The 19146-nt window shown below is 31.5% G+C and overlaps 3 protein-coding genes across 4 annotated transcripts; 2 read left to right on the forward strand and 1 right to left on the reverse strand.

Annotated features, from left to right (window-relative positions):
• The first annotated feature begins 365 nt into the window (after positions 1 to 365).
• Positions 366 to 3120, forward strand: LOC106117510 (zinc finger protein 675-like). Its single transcript, XM_013311859.1, has 2 exons — positions 366 to 428; positions 722 to 3120. The coding sequence occupies exon 2, from the start codon at positions 736 to 738 to the stop codon at positions 1885 to 1887; it is 1152 nt and encodes a 383-aa protein (XP_013167313.1). The 5' UTR covers positions 366 to 428; positions 722 to 735; the 3' UTR covers positions 1888 to 3120.
• Positions 3121 to 6326: 3206 nt separating this feature from the next.
• mRpL51 (mitochondrial ribosomal protein L51) lies at positions 6327 to 7496 on the forward strand. Its single transcript, XM_013311144.1, has 4 exons — positions 6327 to 6509; positions 6580 to 6699; positions 6855 to 6999; positions 7300 to 7496. Exons 1-4 carry the CDS (start codon positions 6448 to 6450, stop codon positions 7441 to 7443), a joined length of 471 nt encoding a protein of 156 aa, XP_013166598.1. The 5' UTR covers positions 6327 to 6447; the 3' UTR covers positions 7444 to 7496.
• A 246-nt stretch (positions 7497 to 7742) lies between these two features.
• On the reverse strand, positions 7743 to 18329 carry LOC106117063 (glucose dehydrogenase [FAD, quinone]). 2 transcript variants are annotated; one of them, XM_013311134.1, is made up of 7 exons: positions 17911 to 18329; positions 11137 to 12038; positions 10274 to 10490; positions 9808 to 10009; positions 9244 to 9455; positions 8852 to 9001; positions 7743 to 8132 (listed from the first exon to the last, which is right to left on the reverse strand). In XM_013311134.1, exons 2-7 carry the CDS (start codon positions 12015 to 12017, stop codon positions 7923 to 7925), a joined length of 1872 nt encoding a protein of 623 aa, XP_013166588.1. In that variant the 5' UTR covers positions 12018 to 12038; positions 17911 to 18329; the 3' UTR covers positions 7743 to 7922. The 2 variants fall into 2 exon arrangements, with proteins under 2 accessions (XP_013166588.1, XP_013166589.1); XM_013311135.1 differs by lacking the exon at positions 17911 to 18329 and adding an exon at positions 17259 to 17293.
• Between the last annotated feature and the right edge of the window lie 817 nt (positions 18330 to 19146).

Genomic DNA, 19146 nt, shown 5'->3' on the forward strand with positions numbered 1-19146 from the left:
ATAGGTGAAATAGAAAAATTATAATAAACTGATGATAAAATAACATTTGCAGTTGTTCAGGGCATGTAGTTCACAATAATGTATCCTAGCCAAAAGCTTTGCCCTGAAGGTTTTATAGTGTCCGAATATCTGAATTACTTGCGATATTAATTTTTGATAATGTAAAACTTGGATATGTATTCCGCCCAGGGCAATATGTCAGGGGTATTATGGATCATAAGGGGACTAAGCGGAACTGCGCTTTTTTGGCTAGAATATTTTTTCTACACAAAATGGGAAATATACACGCAAAATATTTTTATCTGTCAATTCTGTTAATTGATGTAATGAAAGTTCGATATAATCTGTGTTCTGTGCCCAAACCAAACAAAATGGCCGAGCCCTTTTGATATTTGTTTGGTATCTTTTATGGGAAGTCCATTATTCATGTATGTACATATTACTTTAATTAGAATGAAATAAGCAAACATAACATATACATAATTTTTTATGCATATATTAGTCAGCAAATTTTTGAGTCAATAATAATTGAGTTTGTATTGTTTGTTTACTTCTTTACCAAGCTTGGCCTAATTTTCTTGTAATTTCTCAAAGTTCATAATAACAATGACTTCTAGTATTTTAGATAATTTAAAAGATAAATAAATTAAATGTTTTAATAGTTCCATTTTCAGAAAATATAAGAAAAAAATGAATAACTACGAAATTAATTAATTTTCAGGCTTTGATTAAAATATGTCTAAAAGAGAGGGAAACGATCGAAATGAAAAAAAATTGGATCCGAGCGATTACGAAAATTTAATATCTCAACATAGTATTTTCGAATCGACAAGGACTAAACATCAAGAATTGCCTAGTTTCCCTGGATTTTCAAACGCGGGAACACAGACAAAGTCAAGCGATTTAAAGGCACAATCGGTGCAGTCTGGTCTAGGAGCGTGGCATTACAACCCATGGTGGATGTTAGCAGGTACGTCTCGAGGAGTTTCTTCACAAGATGATTTTTCAGAGACAAGTGAGCAAGCTAAAATTAAACAAGAACCTAGCGGAGCTGGTACTCCTGATCCAGACCATGATCCTCTACAAAGTGAAGTAGAACCTTATCAAACTGCAACTCCACCAGCAGGATTAGATTCGTTTTGTGATGATTGTTCAGATCCATTTTGTGACTCCAGTGCAGCAATATGCCGTAGATTATTTCACTGCCCGCATTGTCGAAAAAGCTACCCAACTATTCTCGAATTCAACACCCATTTGACTGGAGTTCACCCAGCTCAAAAACCTTTTAGATGTCAAATTTGCTTGGAACCTTTTCATAAGAAATCTTATTTAAGAAGACATTTAGATGCTAACCACACCCGGAAAGATGTTAATAAGTGTTCAGTTTGTTCAAAATATATAAAAGACAAAAGCAACTTACGTAAACATATGCAAGTACATACAGGACGGGTGCCACAAAAACAATTTAAATGTGATCTATGTAACAACAAACGTTACATGTCTCTGGATAGACTTAATAATCATAAAGTGGTGTGCACTGGAGAGAAAGTTCTAAAATATTGTGACATGTGTACCAAAGTATTTGATAATTCAAGATCATTGAACAGCCATAAAAAGGTTCATGCAAGAGAATTGAAGTGTGAAAACTGTGGTGAACAGCTTCGTTCATTAGAACAATTTACGAATCACAAAATGATTTGCCAAGGGACATCTGAATTACCTGGTGTTAGTGGAACATCTAGCACTGATGTTACACCTATGAATCGTTGTTGCACACAACCCGGATTATGCGAACATGATAAACCCGCATACCTCAACATACCAGGCTATGCTGCAGGCAGAATACTTGATGCAACACTATCATCTTTAAAAAATGATATGAACTGATGTAGTTTGGTGCACCAGTTTTTTAAATTTAATACAGGTTTGACTTTTCAAGTTTTTTTACAGATTACCAAATAGTTAAATTAATGACCGTAATAATTTTCACAATTGAGAATTTCACAAGACTGATGCAAATATCCCGCCTCACAACTTGCTTTATTATTACCATTTAAATTAAGGTGTAGAAAGTAAGGTAAATACAATTAGGATAACTTTGTAGATGATGGACATTTTTATACATTGAAATAAACAGTGCCCTCTCAAAATCTAATAATGTTTTTTTACAATCTATTGATTTGCATTATGTTTCACAGTATGAAGAGAGAAGTCTTCTACTGTCTTAATTTTTTGAAAAGACATTAATGGTGAGAGGTCACCTATTTATCAATGAAATGTATAAATATGTTCAAAATTATCCACCTTTTACTTTTATACTTAATTTTCTAAGTTTTCTACAAAAAATAGCTTTACTATATACAATCTGAAAAATAATTTTGTACATTTCTTCATACAAATACAGTATAAATTACTCTTAATTTCATGATAACTACAATATCTTGACTGATTTAGAGTAATGTTTAGTGTGCAGTATTACATCAGACCCTATTTTAATTTTCTATTTTTGAAAAAAATAAGAGCTATATTTTTTTTATAGGTTTTAGAACATATTTTTAGGATCCTTAAGTCTTACAAAGTTGCGGTCTGTGGAGGTTTGTGTGTACATGAGCATGTTCAATATTCCACTGCTCTACTGTACTCTATACTCCAAAGACTTAGAATAGTTTCATATGCATATAGAATGAATTTTTAATATTTCTAAATACACCTTTATATGTGGAACTTGTCGTTCCGTGACATTAGATCTTAAGGAACTGTAAAGTGCAATGACCACTGGCAAAGCCTGACCATGTTGAAGTTATCAAGTTTTTTTTTTGTTGTGTAAACACAAAATATTTATTCATGAAGTGTTATACACTAAAGTTATTATTTGTGAGATTGCTTAGAGATCCTATTACAATATATGAATGAAACTTTTCAGTTAATACTGTAAAATTCAAACAGAGTTTGTTATGTTTAATTAAATACCCAGATGTCTTATAAAAATTATTGTAAAAGGGTCTCGGTATATTTTACGAATGTATTTATAGATATATACAATATCATATGTATGTTCATGTTTATAATTAATATCATGAGGCTATTTATATATTAGACTTTAGAGCCTATATAAATTTTTAAATCATATTCATATGGTCCACATGGGATAATTTTTTATTCTTTTGACTTATTTTATTTGTTATTTTTATGGAGGCTGTAGATTGGTTATATGTTGTTGCTATTTACAATTGTTTTTTCCACTTTATTAACTTGTTTCTTGTATTTTAAATTAGGTTAGTTTTTATATTTGCTTAAGTTTAAGTATCATATATTTTATATTTAAATTTTTACTATTACATTCACCAAAAGTCATGGTTCTAATAAAAAGATAAAATTTACCCCCCTCAATTGTTAGGGCCTATAATCTAATATGGATAATGTTTAATTCAACAAATTAGAATGTCAATTAAAATGTAGACAATAAATTCTGTAATGGTTTTAGCAAATCACATATTTGCATATAAAATTGGTGAGAAATTAATCTAGAGATGCAAATTATAATTGGCAACTCAACTCAACAACTTTGATTTTGATTGACATAGTTATGTTTTAATTGCATTAGAATTATGCTTAAATAAGTCAATGAATGTTAGAAAAGTAACTCGTAATAAAATAGCTTTATAGTACCAACTTTTGAGGAAATATTGTGTAGAATATTTTTATTCCGTTTTACTTTAATATCCAAATAATTTTAAGTATAAATAATTATTTTGTACACAAAATACAGTACACTGTTTTGTATGTTAAGTACTTCTAGTAATAGAATTAATAGGACAACTTATTATTTCGAATGACTAGCAAATTGTATTTGCATAATTTTTTTTATGTTATTACATTTTCATTGCTATTTTGAATTGATATTGGCCATATAATTCCCACCATTTTTTATTTTTAATTTTTAAGTCACACAAATTATATAAATGTGCTTTTGTGACAGCAAATAACTTATTTTTTTTTTAATTTTATAAAATTAGTTATCTTACTGACATTTTTATAGATTTAAACTTTTTTTCTGTACCTGATGGCAATGTTTTATCAACCATAGCCTTAATTAAGATTAAGTTCAATTTTTTTAATGTTAAATATTGAGGCTGCAAGATTTGATGTTTTCATACGTAATGGGAGCCGTCTTAATCATATTGGGCGCCCGGACGCCCAAACCAGTTTGGTGTCCTGGCTCCCTCACCCCTTGCACCACCGGGTTAAGACGGCCTTGGTCCTGTATGTAATTTCCTTTTTTTCCAGGCTTGAGGTAAAATGTATTTAAGCAGAAAACTTTTAAAGATTACATTCTCGTATGATAAATTTCTGAACTGAAATTGATTTAATGTTCTTTTTTTTAAATACGCGATAGATTTTGTTGTAGCCTCATTTAGATTTTAACTTTTTTAATGTCTTTTGTTTAAGTTTTTCAGATACTTTTTACATTTTTGTGTAATAATAATTTTGTATCATCCATCTTTGATGATTTATTATTAACGATATACGACACCGCCTAATTTTTAATTGATATCTTATTTCCTACAATTTTTAATATACAAGTATTAATAATCTTATTAAAGGGCAATTGCAACTTCTAAATTCATGTTTATTTTTCTATTTTTATATGTTGCATATTTTTTATGTTACAAGAACTAGTTGTTATTGTAAACTAGAAAATAATTATTGAATATCGTATTCGTAATATTTCACAGTCGTCGAAGTTTTAAACTTTGATTTATATGTAATAATATCGCGAAAAATAATTTCTATTTATTATTTTATTAATTAATCGTGGTTCCGGTCGAATATGAATAATTAAAGAATATTTGTTTTTTTTATAATGCCAAATATTCTGTTAAACATTTATTCCAACAATTGTTGCTTACTAATGTATAAATGTATAAAATATGTACTTATGTTTCGTATTTAAGACTTCTTTTGATATAACCATGTGTTCGGTCACACTTCATATAATTTGATTTAGATTTTTTTTATATGACATAAAAATCGATACAAATCTTGTATGTGGTGACCTTGAGTCATCAAAAAGATTGAAATGGCTTATACAAGTTAAAACGGTTATATGTTAAGAGTTATAATCCAGCGAAATCCACTTTACATGATTTTTGTTGGCGTGCAGATATTATTTTGAGTTGAATTTCTGGTCGGAGTTGATTTTTTTTATTGTAACAGTGTATGAAACATGTCGCATGATTGTATCTTGGGGCTTGAATTATTTGTAGTTGGAACTTGTGCGACCTAAATTATAAAATGGGGATGTAATCTTATTATTACCATTTGATAAAAATGTTATTTCTAAGTAAAATAAGCACAATGCAATAATTTATTAAAATTGCCGATGTAGCGTCTAGTACAAAAGCAATTAAGAATTTTGATTTTACAATCATTGATTTATATTTTTAAAGTTATATGATATTATATAATAGTTTTTAAAGTTTCAATTTTATAAGTATTTAGCGTGGTGTTTATTCTTATAATGCACCTAGTTTTAAGAAAAAATGTGTTCATATGAATTTAGTTATTTACATAGAATAGTATGATATCTATATTAGCACAGTAGACTGTATAACAGTGCAATTCCACTATTGTACGGAAGCTATATTTTCCGCGTATACGTAATTTCTATTACATTGATGCATTTTTCATTCAAGCCAAATTGATGTTTTTTTGTTAAAGATTTTTTTAATTGTACACTGAAAGCAGCTTCAAAATAATTTGGTTACAGCGTTTTGTAATTAAAGTATAAATACCTTAACTAAAATATCTGTACACGACTGTCGATAATAAACATTCTTTTTCAAATTTCGATTTTTATTTATCTGGCCAAATTTTATCTTTTACCTATGGACATATAAATTTTATTTACTTTTATGAAAATCGAAAAGCACATTTCTACATGGTGGGGTTCGAACTGCACTTTGTCTAAGGGGGCCTGGACCACCGACGCTCTTATAAATAAATATTGACTAATGGTGTCACAGCCTCTTTATGTTCTGGAAGTTTGTGCCTCTATTTATTTAATCTCTTTATATCTAAGTATAATTTTGGTTGTTCGGCTTGTGGTTATCCACATCCGCATCCGCATTCAGTCTTATCAGGCAAGCTCGTAACATTGGTTCAACTGCTAAATTGATAGAATACGGAGGAGTAATCAGAAGTACAAAAATGATTGGAATAAATAAAAAAAAGTTTTAAGAATGTTATATTTGTTTATTTGTGTTTAGATAGAATATAAAGTACTTATAATCTTTGATTTTTGTTATTACTTGTGGATCTGACATTTGACAGTTTGTATGACATTTTGACAATCTTTTAATAAAGTTATAGGTTAGGATTTGGTGTTTGTTTGGTAAAAATTAGAATTTAATAGTTAAAGATTTAGACGGCTAAGTCAATTCTGCTATGGAGCGGTTAGGTACTACAATTTTAAAATCGCTGTGGAAACCAAGTATAAATATAGTAAGGTTGTAAATATGTTACTTGTGTTGTTGTTTTCTGCATAACCTATTACTTACACTTCGCTATATATTTTAGAACAAGATATCACGCTGATAAAACTAGGCTTGTACGAAGATATGGTTATGAAGAAAAACTTTGGTGTGGGGGCTTATTACCCAGGGTTCCGGGAAAACAATTACCTATTCCAGAGTACAGGTTTGTCCTTACATTTATAGCTTTCATTTGGTTGGATAAGAAAAACTAAGAATAAGATTCTTAGTAGTTAGATTAAAAAATGTGTATTAATTTGAGAAGTGTGGTGAAAGACAGTCCTTTGATTTTGGATTTACCTTACTATTTATTATTTCTAGGCCTGCAAATGCGTGGACTGAACGCAAAGCATTATATGGTCAGAATGATTATATAGATATATTAGGTCCTGGGAATCTTCACCCAGTCAAAACTCTTTACACTGTCCCTTCATGGATTAGGGGAGTCAGTGGACATGAATATCATGTAAGTATATCTTATCTTTACCCAAGCAAAAAATGAAAAAATAGTCATAGAGCCAGCAATAACATTGTGGATTGTCTTATGAGTGTGCATGCTGGAGGTCTAAATTTTTGTGCTCTTTCTCTTTCCAGCCTTTTGATACAAGAACAGTATTGCTATTTAGCAAATAATGGTGGGCACTTGTCCATTTGTCACCTTATGCTATAAAAAAGTTCCCTTTCTATGACTATCTCTGTTTGCTTTTACCAGTGTAATATGTTCCCCTGTATATTATTAAAGGTTGTTTAATTTTTTCTGTTATAGATACTGTTAAGGAAGAAAAAAATGTTTGCTAAAACAGGTTCACCAGTGGTTAGACCTACCAAGTGGAAGGAGCTACAAAAACGGCTGGGCTTTTTGTACAGAAAACTGAACAGGAAGACAAAAACTGGTCCATCACCAGACTAGAAATTGAAGTAGAAATAAGTGCTCGTAGAAAATATGTAGATTATTAATAATTAATAAATAATATTATCGAATAACTATTTTGTTTTCAACCATAGTAGGGTATTTGCAACCATGCATTGGGTCCAAATATGTACACAGCTGTCCGGTGAAGGTTTTAGTAAGTACTATAGTCTGATGTTAAGCCCTTTTTCCTCAAAATAAAGTTCTTATAGATCTTTGTTTCTTGTAGAATCTTACAAGGAAGATTTGTGTTAGAAAATTTCATAATAAAGTGTAAGCGAAACATATTTCTGTGTTGCACTTTATTCAGATGACTTTAAAACTTCTCTAATGACTAGCATAAAATAGTTAATACATATTGTTAAAAAAACAGACATAGGTTATATTAAAAGACAAAAAAATTACAACTACATAGCAATGCGTCTTTTATGCAATACATTTGTAATTAAAATAGATTCTATATTAACTAATCTTTGACGTTATAAAAAAGGGTATCGTCCCCAATCTTCTTTGATTAAGTCCGCGGCTTTCTCCGCGATCATAACAACTGGTGCTAATGTATGCGACGCTGGTATTCGTGGTATAATAGAAGCATCAGCTATCCGTAGACCTTGTACACCATGGACTAATAGCCGTGGCGAAACCACTGCAGTGCGATCTCCTGATGGTCCCATTTTACATGTGCCAACCTGTAAAATTCAGTGTTAGAAAGTGTTAAGAACTAAAAAAAACAGACATCGTGCCGGTGTATCGGTGCAACACTAGCCCGACTTAAATTAACACTTACTGCTATATCTACTCTACATCTATCTGCCAGTTGGACTAAAGCGCGCCGTTCTCACAGAGCAAGATATCTCTATCCACTCTCTCCAAAGAATTTTTTTTTCTGATATTGTCTTAAGGTAAGAAGAAAAACGTGATAGTATGTTCATTCCTAGTTGACTGTATGAATCATCTATGGACTTCCATCAAGAAATTTTTTAACGATTTAAAAAAAAATTCTAACAGAATTAGAATTGAATTTATAAAAATATACAAACTTGGAAGTGAAATGAAAAAAAGGAACGTTAGATTTTCCTCGTTCTTGTGCAGAATAACGCAAACGAAACGTTGAAGATTTAATCTTGTTTAGGCAAGAATGTAGGAAAATATTTCGTTATGAATGTAATTGCGGTACAATTCACATGACGATTTTGTATTTAATTTTGTAAATGGGAATCGTGTTTAATTCTATTGTTTCTCATAAGCCAAGGTACTGAGATAAACTAATGTCATTATGTATGATAAAATCACGTCTGTACAATATCTGTAATATGAATTTTTCCTTATTCTTTTATGTTTAAGAAAATAGTAATGTAAAAAATGCAGGAATAACGCAATATTAACGTAATGGTGAATTGCGACTTACTTGATGGTCAAGAGTGATGGAAGTTTGCATAATAGCGCATTCCCAGTAATCATCTGAATCGAATTTGTAATGTTCGCATCCGGGAAACGGCACGTTATGAATTCTTGTTGCGAAGCGTTGAAAAGCTTTGGTGCTTATCACTTTTTCCACCTGGTTGAAATAAAAGCATTTACATAAATAGTTATAAGTAGCTACAAGAATATCAAAAATAAATTCGAAGTCTTTCGTAATCACATAGTACGAAATACAAGAGAATGTCAAAAAATTGTTATGAAAATTAATGGCCACAGAAAACTGCGCAAATTATAAGCGACAATAAATATAATTATTACGCAAGTGAAAAATTGTTGATTTTATAATACTTTTTAATAGACACAGTGTACTTCACTTACTAGTCGTAGACCTTCCCTCAATGCACTCAGATCATCGGGATGGTGGAAGTAGTTGGGATGTATTCTCGGATGATCGGAGAAGTTAGCACTGCGCAGCATCAGCCGGCCCACACTGCGCGGTCTGATCAGCACAGGGTTCATTGAAAATGTACGTTGTCGGACTTCCATCGGTAGGGATCCGTACATCTTCCAATACCACTTATCAGTTATACCTTAAAAGAAATATCGATCTACATTGTAAAGCAAGCATTATAATTCATTGTTTGTTTTGCTAGGTTTCTTGTGTATTTACGACACAGACGCATAGATCTATGATAAAGCAATAAGTGTAGATGAGAGGCAGTGACATACATATTTTACTATATTATAAATCCGAATGTTTGGATGCATGCTATCTCCGGAACGGCTGCATGGATCTCGCAGAAATTTGGCATAGATGTAGAACATAGTCTGGAAGAACACATAGGCTACTAATTAAGTTTTTTGTTTAAATTCCGCGGGGATGGATTCGCGGGCGACAGCTAGTGACCTATAATCTACAAGTATCTAAAAATATTATATTACCTAGCAATGATCGTAAAATGCCTAAGAAGTCACCAGCGAGTGATCCAGCGCCCATCACTAGTTCCATATCGGGCCGTCCTTCAGACAGATCAGCGGCGTATGAGGTGCGAGCAAACGCTAGTCCTGTGGCGCCACCTGGTAATGTCAGAGGTCCTTTTCCTGCTAGGTACGCAGCGGCTGCTAGTGGAGACGCGGCTCTTAACTAAATCAATAGTTTACAATCAGGCCACAACTAATGGTCGCTTTTACCGATTTTTTAACGATATAACTGAATATAGAATTTAAATTAACTTGAGATTCGCAACATTATTAATTGACCACGGATACTTCCCAGTGTACAAAAGAGGAGGTTATTTAGAAGTGGGTAGAATACACCGAAAGACTCGTGGAATTGTTAGAAAAATACAAATATTATAGCAATTTTTATAGCATTTTTTTATTTAAAAACTAACTATGTTTTACTTACGTCATTTACACAAAGCTTTGAATCATTAACTATAAAGGCATTTCCTGAGAATGTGACATGATCTTGCAGATTGTAGCCCACTGGTAGGTCCGCTAATGTCTTTATGCCCATTTCCGAGAGGTGGTCTGCCGGTCCTACTCCAGATAACATGAGTATTTGTGCCGAGCCGATTGTACCAGCTGATAGGATAACCTCGCGCCGAGCTATCACCCTTCGTCTGTTGATTTAATAATATTATAATATATTATATAATATATTAACTCGTTTGTGTATAATTACATGTACGTATATTTATTTCAGTAACCCTCACCGAGATATATTTTTAAATTATAAATCTTATTAATATTATAAATGAGAATGTTTGGATAGATGGATGGATGTTTGTTTGAAGGTATCTCGAGAACGGCTGTATGGATCTCGATGAAATTTGGCATAGATGTAGAACATAGTCTGGAAGGACACAGAGGCTACTACTATTTTTGTTTGTTTTTAATTCCGCGCGGACGGAGTCGCGGGCGATCTTTAGTACTGAAATAAAAACCAGCTTTCTCGATCTTATTTTTATAATTTACAATTTAGTTACGAGTAAGGGATCAGTAAATGTTATTTTTTGTGATACTTAGAAATTTTACAAGTACATTGCGAAAAAAATTATTGGACATTTTTAACATCGTTTGTTGCTACGAGGACAAGTTTGGATAACATTCATCAGACAGGTATGTACCTTTTTAATACGCTTTTGCTTACGGTCTACGAAAGAATGTAGCTTTTCTCGGTATATTAAAAAGGGATTAAATTTACAAATTCTTTCTACTTATTTATAGATTTATATATGTTTATTTTTTACAGAATATTTCATTTACCTTTTGTTACCTTTGACAAAGTCAACGCCATATGCTTTCTTGGTATAGGGGTCAATCAATATTTTCATAACCGTGGAATACTTGGATACTTTTAAATTTTGTCTAAACCGAACTGGTTCCAAAAATGCCTTTGAAGTGCTACATCGTCTTCCTTTTCTTATGGTCGCTTGAGGCTTGGAAAATCCTATGACATTCTCTCCATTAGGATCATTCCATTCGAAGCCGAGTTCTTCGCCGGCGTGTTTAAAAGCGGTTTGTAATGGAGATGAAAAACTAGCGTAATCAATATCTAAATAACCACCTTTTCCATGATATGAAGAATTTTTCAATTCATTAATTTGTATATTTTCAGACTTTTTAAAATAGGGAAGAATTTCTGAATAACTCCATCCTTCATTGCCCATCCGGGCCCAATCGTTGTAATCCTCCGGGTGTCCCCTTTGATATATTAAAAAGTTTAATACGCTACTGCCACCGAGAACTTTGCCCCGAGGCATAAAGCAAACGTTCCCTCTGAGATCTCTGCACGCCTTTTGTTCCGGCTCCGAATTATATCCCCAATTCAAAGGCGTAAGGGAAAGGAAAGGAGCAAATATTGGGACATCTGAAAAAAAGTTTTCATTGCCTCCGGCCTCTAGGACTAAAACTTTCCAATCGTGTACTTCCGTCAGTCTGTTTGCTAGTACACAGCCTGCCGATCCCGCTCCGATTATAATAAAATCGAATTGTTCCAAGTATTTGGGTGTGTAATCCGGTACGAAACCTTCTTTGGGATTTCGAGGTAGAGGCCGGAATAAATTCGTCCAAAAGTCAAATATTTGTGACACCTCACTCGCATATGAAACACACAAACTTAATATAATTACGAATACCCATCGCATGTTGTTTACGGTTTATCATACCTGCAAAAAATGAAAAACGGTTAAATTTTACCATGTTTTTTTTAATTGCACAAAAATAAAAAAATAATGTGAAATAGTTTTAAGTCTATGCCTTTGTATTCGATGGAGATTTTTCAAAAATATTGGGCTTAATTAATAACGATAAAACTACGTGTTGGAAATTTTTGGAAAACTAAAGCCTTGAAAATATGCTAACTTTGTAATTATTCAAAAGCAACGTGATATATTGTTCAATCTATTCCACTTTCAATTAATTTAAGCGAGGATTTATAACTTTAGCACGGAGGGCTAGCTAGCTACTTGGAATTTATTTGTAACGAAGCTATTCGAAGGTCGTCCGTTGCTACAATAGTACTTCAGCTGTTCCTATGGTACGCATACAAATTACCATTTGCCGGTCTCATAGGACACTTATCAGTCAATCGCCTCACATTGCGCCCATTGAATCTAAATCTTACGTTCTCTTTGAAATAACAAGACAAATTCTGCAATACCACATACGATCTACGAAGATAATTGAAGGGTTCTTCGATAGAGTAGTAAACAATGAAAAATAAAATGAAAAATCAGTTACAATTTGGAAATTCGAATAGAATTTACACAACTATTCACTCACTTCAAGATTGTATTCTCCACATTTACATGTTTTCACTTTTACAAGCTTCAGACGAGGGTATTTTCCTTATGGCCCTTTTTCAATATCGATTTCGGTTCGGAACGCTAACTATCTTGTGTTTACAAGCCGATTTCATATAGTATGACGGATAGACAAGACCTCTTACAATTTAATTGCCACCTTTGTACACACAATGTAAATCTTTGAAGATCTAATGTGTATTGTCTAGTTATATTTTGGTTTTATATCACAATTTACATATTTATATCGTAGATATTGTATAACTTTACTTCGTAAATGAAAATTATATTTACGCGTTGTTTATAATTACGTCGTAGATATACCCGATCAAATTATCTATACTAATATTATAAAGCGGAAGAGTTTGTTTGGTTGTTTGTTTAAACGCGCTAATCTCAGGAACTACTGGTTCGATTTGAAAAATTCTTTTTTGTTGGATAGTTCATTTAAAGAGGAGGGCTTTAGGCTATATAGTATTACGCTGCGACCAAAAGTTTTTTTTTTAATTCCGGGCGGACGGAGTCGCGGACGGAGTCGCGGGCGACAATTAGTGAAATATAAAGAATGTTGACGTAAACATTTTTATGTTTCTGGTAGAACCAGTTATGTTTTTTTTTAAAGATGGGCACACACCCAGAGCATTTAAAATGTAAATCTGCAAGCCTATCATGGGAACGGCCGTCACCTAGTAACTCAAGGCCTCTCAAAATTATTATAATGACGTCACATAACGAGTCAAGTGGATGTGAGAATTCATAACAAACATGGTTTTCGCAAAAAACGTGTTTCATTAAAATTTGAACAGAATGCAGACTGAACAATTTAGCAAGTGGTCTATTTTTAGCTACGATAAGTTTACTATTTAATTTGAATATGAAATATAAGTTAACATTTGGTCTTAACATATTTAGGTTAAAAGTTGGACAAATAAATCTTTATATATATAATTCTTCTGTGAGTGTGTATGTCACTGAACTTCTCTCAAACGACTGGACCGATTTTGATGAAATTTTTTGTGTGTGTTCAAGGGGATTTGGGAATGGTTTAGATTCACAATTTTCATCAAATATTAACTTCATATTAATTTATTCAAATTAAAGACGTGTAGACAGGATAACGTCTGTCGGACCGCTAGTATAATATAATATTCAAGGTTACTCACTAGAAGATGGGCTTTCACTACTACTATAAATATTTAAATGGGATCTAAATTTAGTTCCAAGACGTATGGAGCACAGAAAAAGGGAAGTGTTTTACCTTTATAGGAATATTAATAAATGTAAACAGTACGTATTTAAATAAAAACTACCGTATGATGCCTTAAAACTTCCATAGTAGCTTCACATAGCCATGGGGGCGTTTAACACGTGGTTGTAAATATATGCGAAATATTTTAACATATTTAACGTAAACAACGGTCTCTGACAATGTGTACTTGGCATGCGGAATGCAAGCAATTTAATAGTTTCGTTAAATAAATCCTATGCACAAAAGTTTTCGAGGTTTACTTATAATGATAAAAAAATCCTATTCCTTGAGTCCTCGAATGTAAACTGAACTTTACCGAATATGTATTGAAAAAATAATTTGTTGGTACATTAGTTGATTACAATTTTTGTTGATTCGCTGAAATAGGTCCGATAGGATTGATAAACAGGTTTTCATTCATCTTTATTTTAAATTTAAACAATAATCGTTCTATTTATTTACAATAAAATCTTAGATTTTGAAAATAGTAAAAGCTACAACTTCCCATCACTAATTTTACTCTAATATTGATATTGTCTTATTTGTTTGAATTTCTAATAAGTTTTACGGTGCGGTCAACAAGAACTTAAAAGTTCTTAGTTCTAACCCCTCAAAGTTTGTTTCGTTTTATATTTTAGAAACATAAGTTAAAAACGAATGTGATATTAATTTAAGTTTTATGTAATTGGTCTTTTTAAAATTATAAATAAAGAATGTCCCGCACCCCAAGTCCTTAACCTTGACTAGGTGAACGAGAGGGCGGCATAGCGCCGCCAAAAAAAAAACCTACGTTACTATTAAGCTAAAATTGTAACGAATATTTCCAAATATCTTAACGTAATTTGTATAACAATAACCAGTTACACAGCTTTTGTAATAAACAGGCTGTTACTTGTAATTACACCATGACTTTATAGAAAATCGAATTATGGTGCACGGTCACTTTCTAAAGTTAACAAATCAAGGTCAAATTATGAAATTATCATTCCAAAAACTTGTAACATTTGCAATGCGTGTTATCTCGTAATGTAACTCATATCTGTCTTATTATTAATGTTAATTATTAATCATAACCGGTTACTCAAAATCTGTTTCAAAATAATATCGAAAACTAACTGGATGTCATTTTTATTTCCAATATTCGTAGATTTGTCAACTAACTTTAATCGAATAGATTGATAACATATGTATGTCAAATGGATTATAACCATAAATTTTTTTCTAAATAAAAATTATGGCGGCAAAAATTTTCAACATTATTAGAAGCATACGAGTGGATATTTATGCCCCCAGGCACCGTGTAGTAACAATAGCATACACAGATTTTCGTTTAAAGATTACAAAAGATGTCAGATGAATGAAGCATATTAATCTTGTTATCTGTTAATGCAGTGGATTTAAATATACATGTCGATTTGACAGTCTTTTGACAGAGCGTAATAAAATTTTAAGAAGATTCAAGTTTAAAACCTGGACTATTTTTCAATCTGGTAACATCGAAGGCAACTTGAATTGCAATATATTCCTGCCATATTTAATTTATATTATATGAATGGAATAAATGGTAATGGTCGACCTTTAATGATAATTTAACAAGCCGAAGATTACATGGCGATTAAAATTTTTAGCGACACTACAACACTAAAAAGTAAACCTTTGACTTGTGACGTAATTATAATTAAAAGTAAAATTTTATGCATGCTTATAAAAATATAACTTAAACAAGATGAAATCTTACTAATATAATGAGTTTGGATGGATGGATGTTTGTTGGAAGGTATTTCCAGAACGGCTGTATGGATCTCGCTGAAATTTGGCATAGAATTAAGTTTTCTTAATTCCTCGCGGACGAAGTAGCGGGCGACAGCTAATAGCCAGATAATTTATAGAAAACAATAATGTCAAGAAAATGTCTTGCAGAAAGTTTCAGACAGTATGAGGACAGACTCGGCCATCCTAGTAGTTATCGTAATAATTAAATAGTTGTAATGTGAATATGTCTGTATGTGATACATCAGAATTTAGTACGTATGATTCTACGCCTTGGCCGCGTCAAGCAATAAAAGGGTTCGTTAAGTGTTGCCATGTATTGACTGATTACAAAACAACTTACATACGTTACTTGAGTACTGTGCTAAGAATTGCCTTATTCGTTACCTATTTGTATAGGTGCGGTTTAAATACTATACTATTAAAAGATGCTGGCACGTTTTACGATAAACAATCACAATTTTTTTTTAATTAAGCTATCATAATTTTGATTTTGGCGGCCAGTTTAAAAAGGTTAATGTTATTGGCCAATAACATAATTAAGAAAAAATATATATCTGCTGATCGTCAAGTGTGTTTGGCAATTTCTCTAACAAACCTGTTTTCTTTAAAAAATTGTCTTTAGTAACACACGTGTCTAGACATCCTTTGCATTATAAAGTAAACGTACTTATGGTAACTTGTTCGCATATTTAACATACTCGCGCGTTACTCCTCAGGTTTTATTTAGTCCGTTAGGAAACATGCAACTATCTTGTACTGTTTCAAAATTTTCTTAGTATTTATCCATGTCTCATAAGTGAAATATTTATATAGATAGCTTGTTAATAAGTATATATTGGATATGCGAAAGATATTCGAATCCAAATTGGATTTCGTTACTTCTCTCTACTTTCCATTGGTTGTTCCATGGCTTAAGAGCTTTTTCATTTGTTTATTTAATTGCAATAATCTTATTGATTTGTGGTTTAAATATGCTGATTGATAAGTAATGGATCTGACAGCAAAAAGGTAATATATTACGATATGTTATCGTAGTATTTGGTAGTACTACTCACTAGACAAAGCATGTAACGGTTTCCCATGCTGGAAAAGGTTTTAAAGTTTGCTGACACAAAAAATATGTCAATTTAAATCAATTAATAGTTGTTTCCCGCGATGAAACCTAAGTAGAAATTAAAAATTACACATTTTGTACTCGCAAAATGTTTTCGACTACATTTTATTCCTGTCATCTATCAAAGATCAATATCGCTTCAGCCGAAACAGAATTATCGATCTTTATTTAAAAAAAGTTCTTGTAATTATAAGAAAAAAATATAACCTACAAAAACTGTAAATAATAAATATAACATTAAATATTCTGTTACACAAACGTAAAATCATTATCACCGAAAATATTCTAAAAGTGGTAATGACCTGTTTTCTCGTGTTGTTATGTGGTAACATCAAATTTTAAAAAAAGCACATTGCCATTGTCGCAATACCTTGTGAAATACTATTGATAAAATTAAAAACATATGCCTATCAATAAATCATTTCGTACAGGTATTTGATATTCTTACGTCGTTTTCCTTTCGTCTCCGAGCACGTGTTTTGTTCGAATCGTTACGGTTAGTAGAATTCATATATAGTATTGGATTCGAACTTTGATTTCTAAGAAAATTTAAATTTCACGTCTTGCTTTGAATTATTCTGTAATGTATATCGTACAGATGAGTAACTTTTTATATGTTTTTTGTAATTTTTATTTTTTAATACCCAAAATAACCTAATTGCAGTTAGGGATGTATATTTTCATTTGCTTGATTTTACTACGCCTTATGAAACTTACTAGCAGTTGCTTGTGACTTCCTCGGAGCGTTATTAAAAAAAATGGTAACAAATGTAACCTATGTCACCCGGGATAGTGTAGCTTCCCAATAGTGATAGAATTTTTATATCAGTTCAGTAATATCGGAATCTAATTAATCCAAACAATTTTTTCCTTTTTATAATATTAGTTATTTATATTTTGCTAAATAATTTTTACCAAAGCCCCTCTAATATTTAATTATCGACATTGAGGATGAGTGTATTTTTTTGGATTGATTAACAGTTGTTCTCTTTTTTTTTTAACTTTTTTATTGAGCCATCGATATTAGGTTAATGTATTATTAATAGACAAGCATCAAAAATATTATTTAAATTAGAAATAATTTTACTGTAAAGTCTTACCTTTTATCAACTAATAAAAAAACTTTATTATTTTTTTGCACTTATAATTATTTTTATTGACACTTCATTTTTTAGTAATTCTAAACACCATTAAAACGTACTGGTCGGTTGCAAACTAGACAAATTTTGACGGTTGTAATCTTATTTGAAAATAGAACGAAGTTTTTTTTAGTGATTCGAATTAAGTAATTATTTTGATTAGATCGATACGTTCCAATGCACGCATTGTGCACGCAGCGCGGTGTAAATAGTATTGGTTGTATGGTCGCTTTAACGTACAGCTGACCATCACGGGACGCGAATGATCGACCTTGTTGAGGCTGTCAGATTTTAGATACAATTCTACGTTTTTTCCCGCGGAATGAACAAACTGGAACTAGCATTTTTGTAGGTACGTAAAATTTATTTTCGTGTTTTGTTGTGTTTTCAGTTTTATGTTATTTAATAGTTAAAGGGACTAGAATAGCATTATGAAATGAATATTAGTCACTTTAAACAGTGTTTACGAAACATTATAATGATTTAAGGGAGATTTTAACTCAGATTAAATTTTAAAAAAAGTATAAAAATAAAGATTCTGTTAAATAAAATTTGCGTTTCTTTTTATTTATTTTACAATACGTCACTAAGTAGCCTTTCGATAAAAAATATTTTAGATTAGTAATTTTAAGGTTCTCTCCTTTAATCTTTAGTTTATGTCAATGTCTTGCTCCTTAGGTGTGGTCGTAGATATAGTTGAGATGACAGGGATAGATGCTTATTTGCATTCCGTCACTGATGCCTAGCATTGTGTCAATGATCACTCATGTTCATGTATGTCACGTTTGCTATGTCACCGATGTATATATTATTTGCTCACTTCAATAGCCTATAAATAATATTACTAAAGTAGAATATTTTCCTTAAATGATTGAAGATTATTACGACGGTGAACAGGCTTTTTTAATTAATTAAATAAGAAATAAAAGCTTGAGATAGGTCACTGATTAAGGATTATAAATATATTTTTTAATTTTATTATGATTAAGTAGTCGGACTTGGAACTGCAGAAGCATAATGTAATTTTATATTAGTATAAAGTTTTTGGTTTAATCTTTTTTGCGTTTAATAAAACACTCTTTTTTTTCTTTCTTTTTTCAATACTTTTTTTTCTTTAAGTGAAAGGAACCAAGGTCAAACTGATCCAAACATTTTTTTTCTTAACACTTTGTACAGCAGAGACGTGGACCCTTAAAC

Source organism: Papilio xuthus, unplaced genomic scaffold (genome assembly GCF_000836235.2).
Source record: "Papilio xuthus unplaced genomic scaffold, Pxut_1.1 DF827680.1, whole genome shotgun sequence".
In the NCBI taxonomy this organism is placed as follows: Eukaryota; Metazoa; Arthropoda; class Insecta; order Lepidoptera; family Papilionidae; genus Papilio; species Papilio xuthus.

Bases quoted from the DNA above. Each gene is read 5' to 3' on its own strand.
- LOC106117063 (XM_013311134.1), bottom strand. From the start codon at position 12,017: ATGCGATGGGTATTCGTAATTATATTAAGTTTGTGTGTTTCATATGCG. The intron at 9,456-9,807 runs GTAATATAATAT...ATTTCTTTTAAG, and splicing joins CATTTTACGATCATTGCTAG to GTATAACTGATAAGTGGTAT. The intron at 9,002-9,243 runs GTAAGTGAAGTA...TATTTCAACCAG, and splicing joins TGAGGGAAGGTCTACGACTA to GTGGAAAAAGTGATAAGCAC.
- LOC106117510 (XM_013311859.1), top strand. From the start codon at position 736: ATGTCTAAAAGAGAGGGAAACGATCGAAATGAAAAAAAATTGGATCCG.
- mRpL51 (XM_013311144.1), top strand. From the start codon at position 6,448: ATGGAGCGGTTAGGTACTACAATTTTAAAATCGCTGTGGAAACCAAGT. The intron at 6,510-6,579 runs GTTGTAAATATG...TATATATTTTAG, and splicing joins CCAAGTATAAATATAGTAAG to AACAAGATATCACGCTGATA. The intron at 7,000-7,299 runs GTAAGTATATCT...TTTCTGTTATAG, and splicing joins TCAGTGGACATGAATATCAT to ATACTGTTAAGGAAGAAAAA.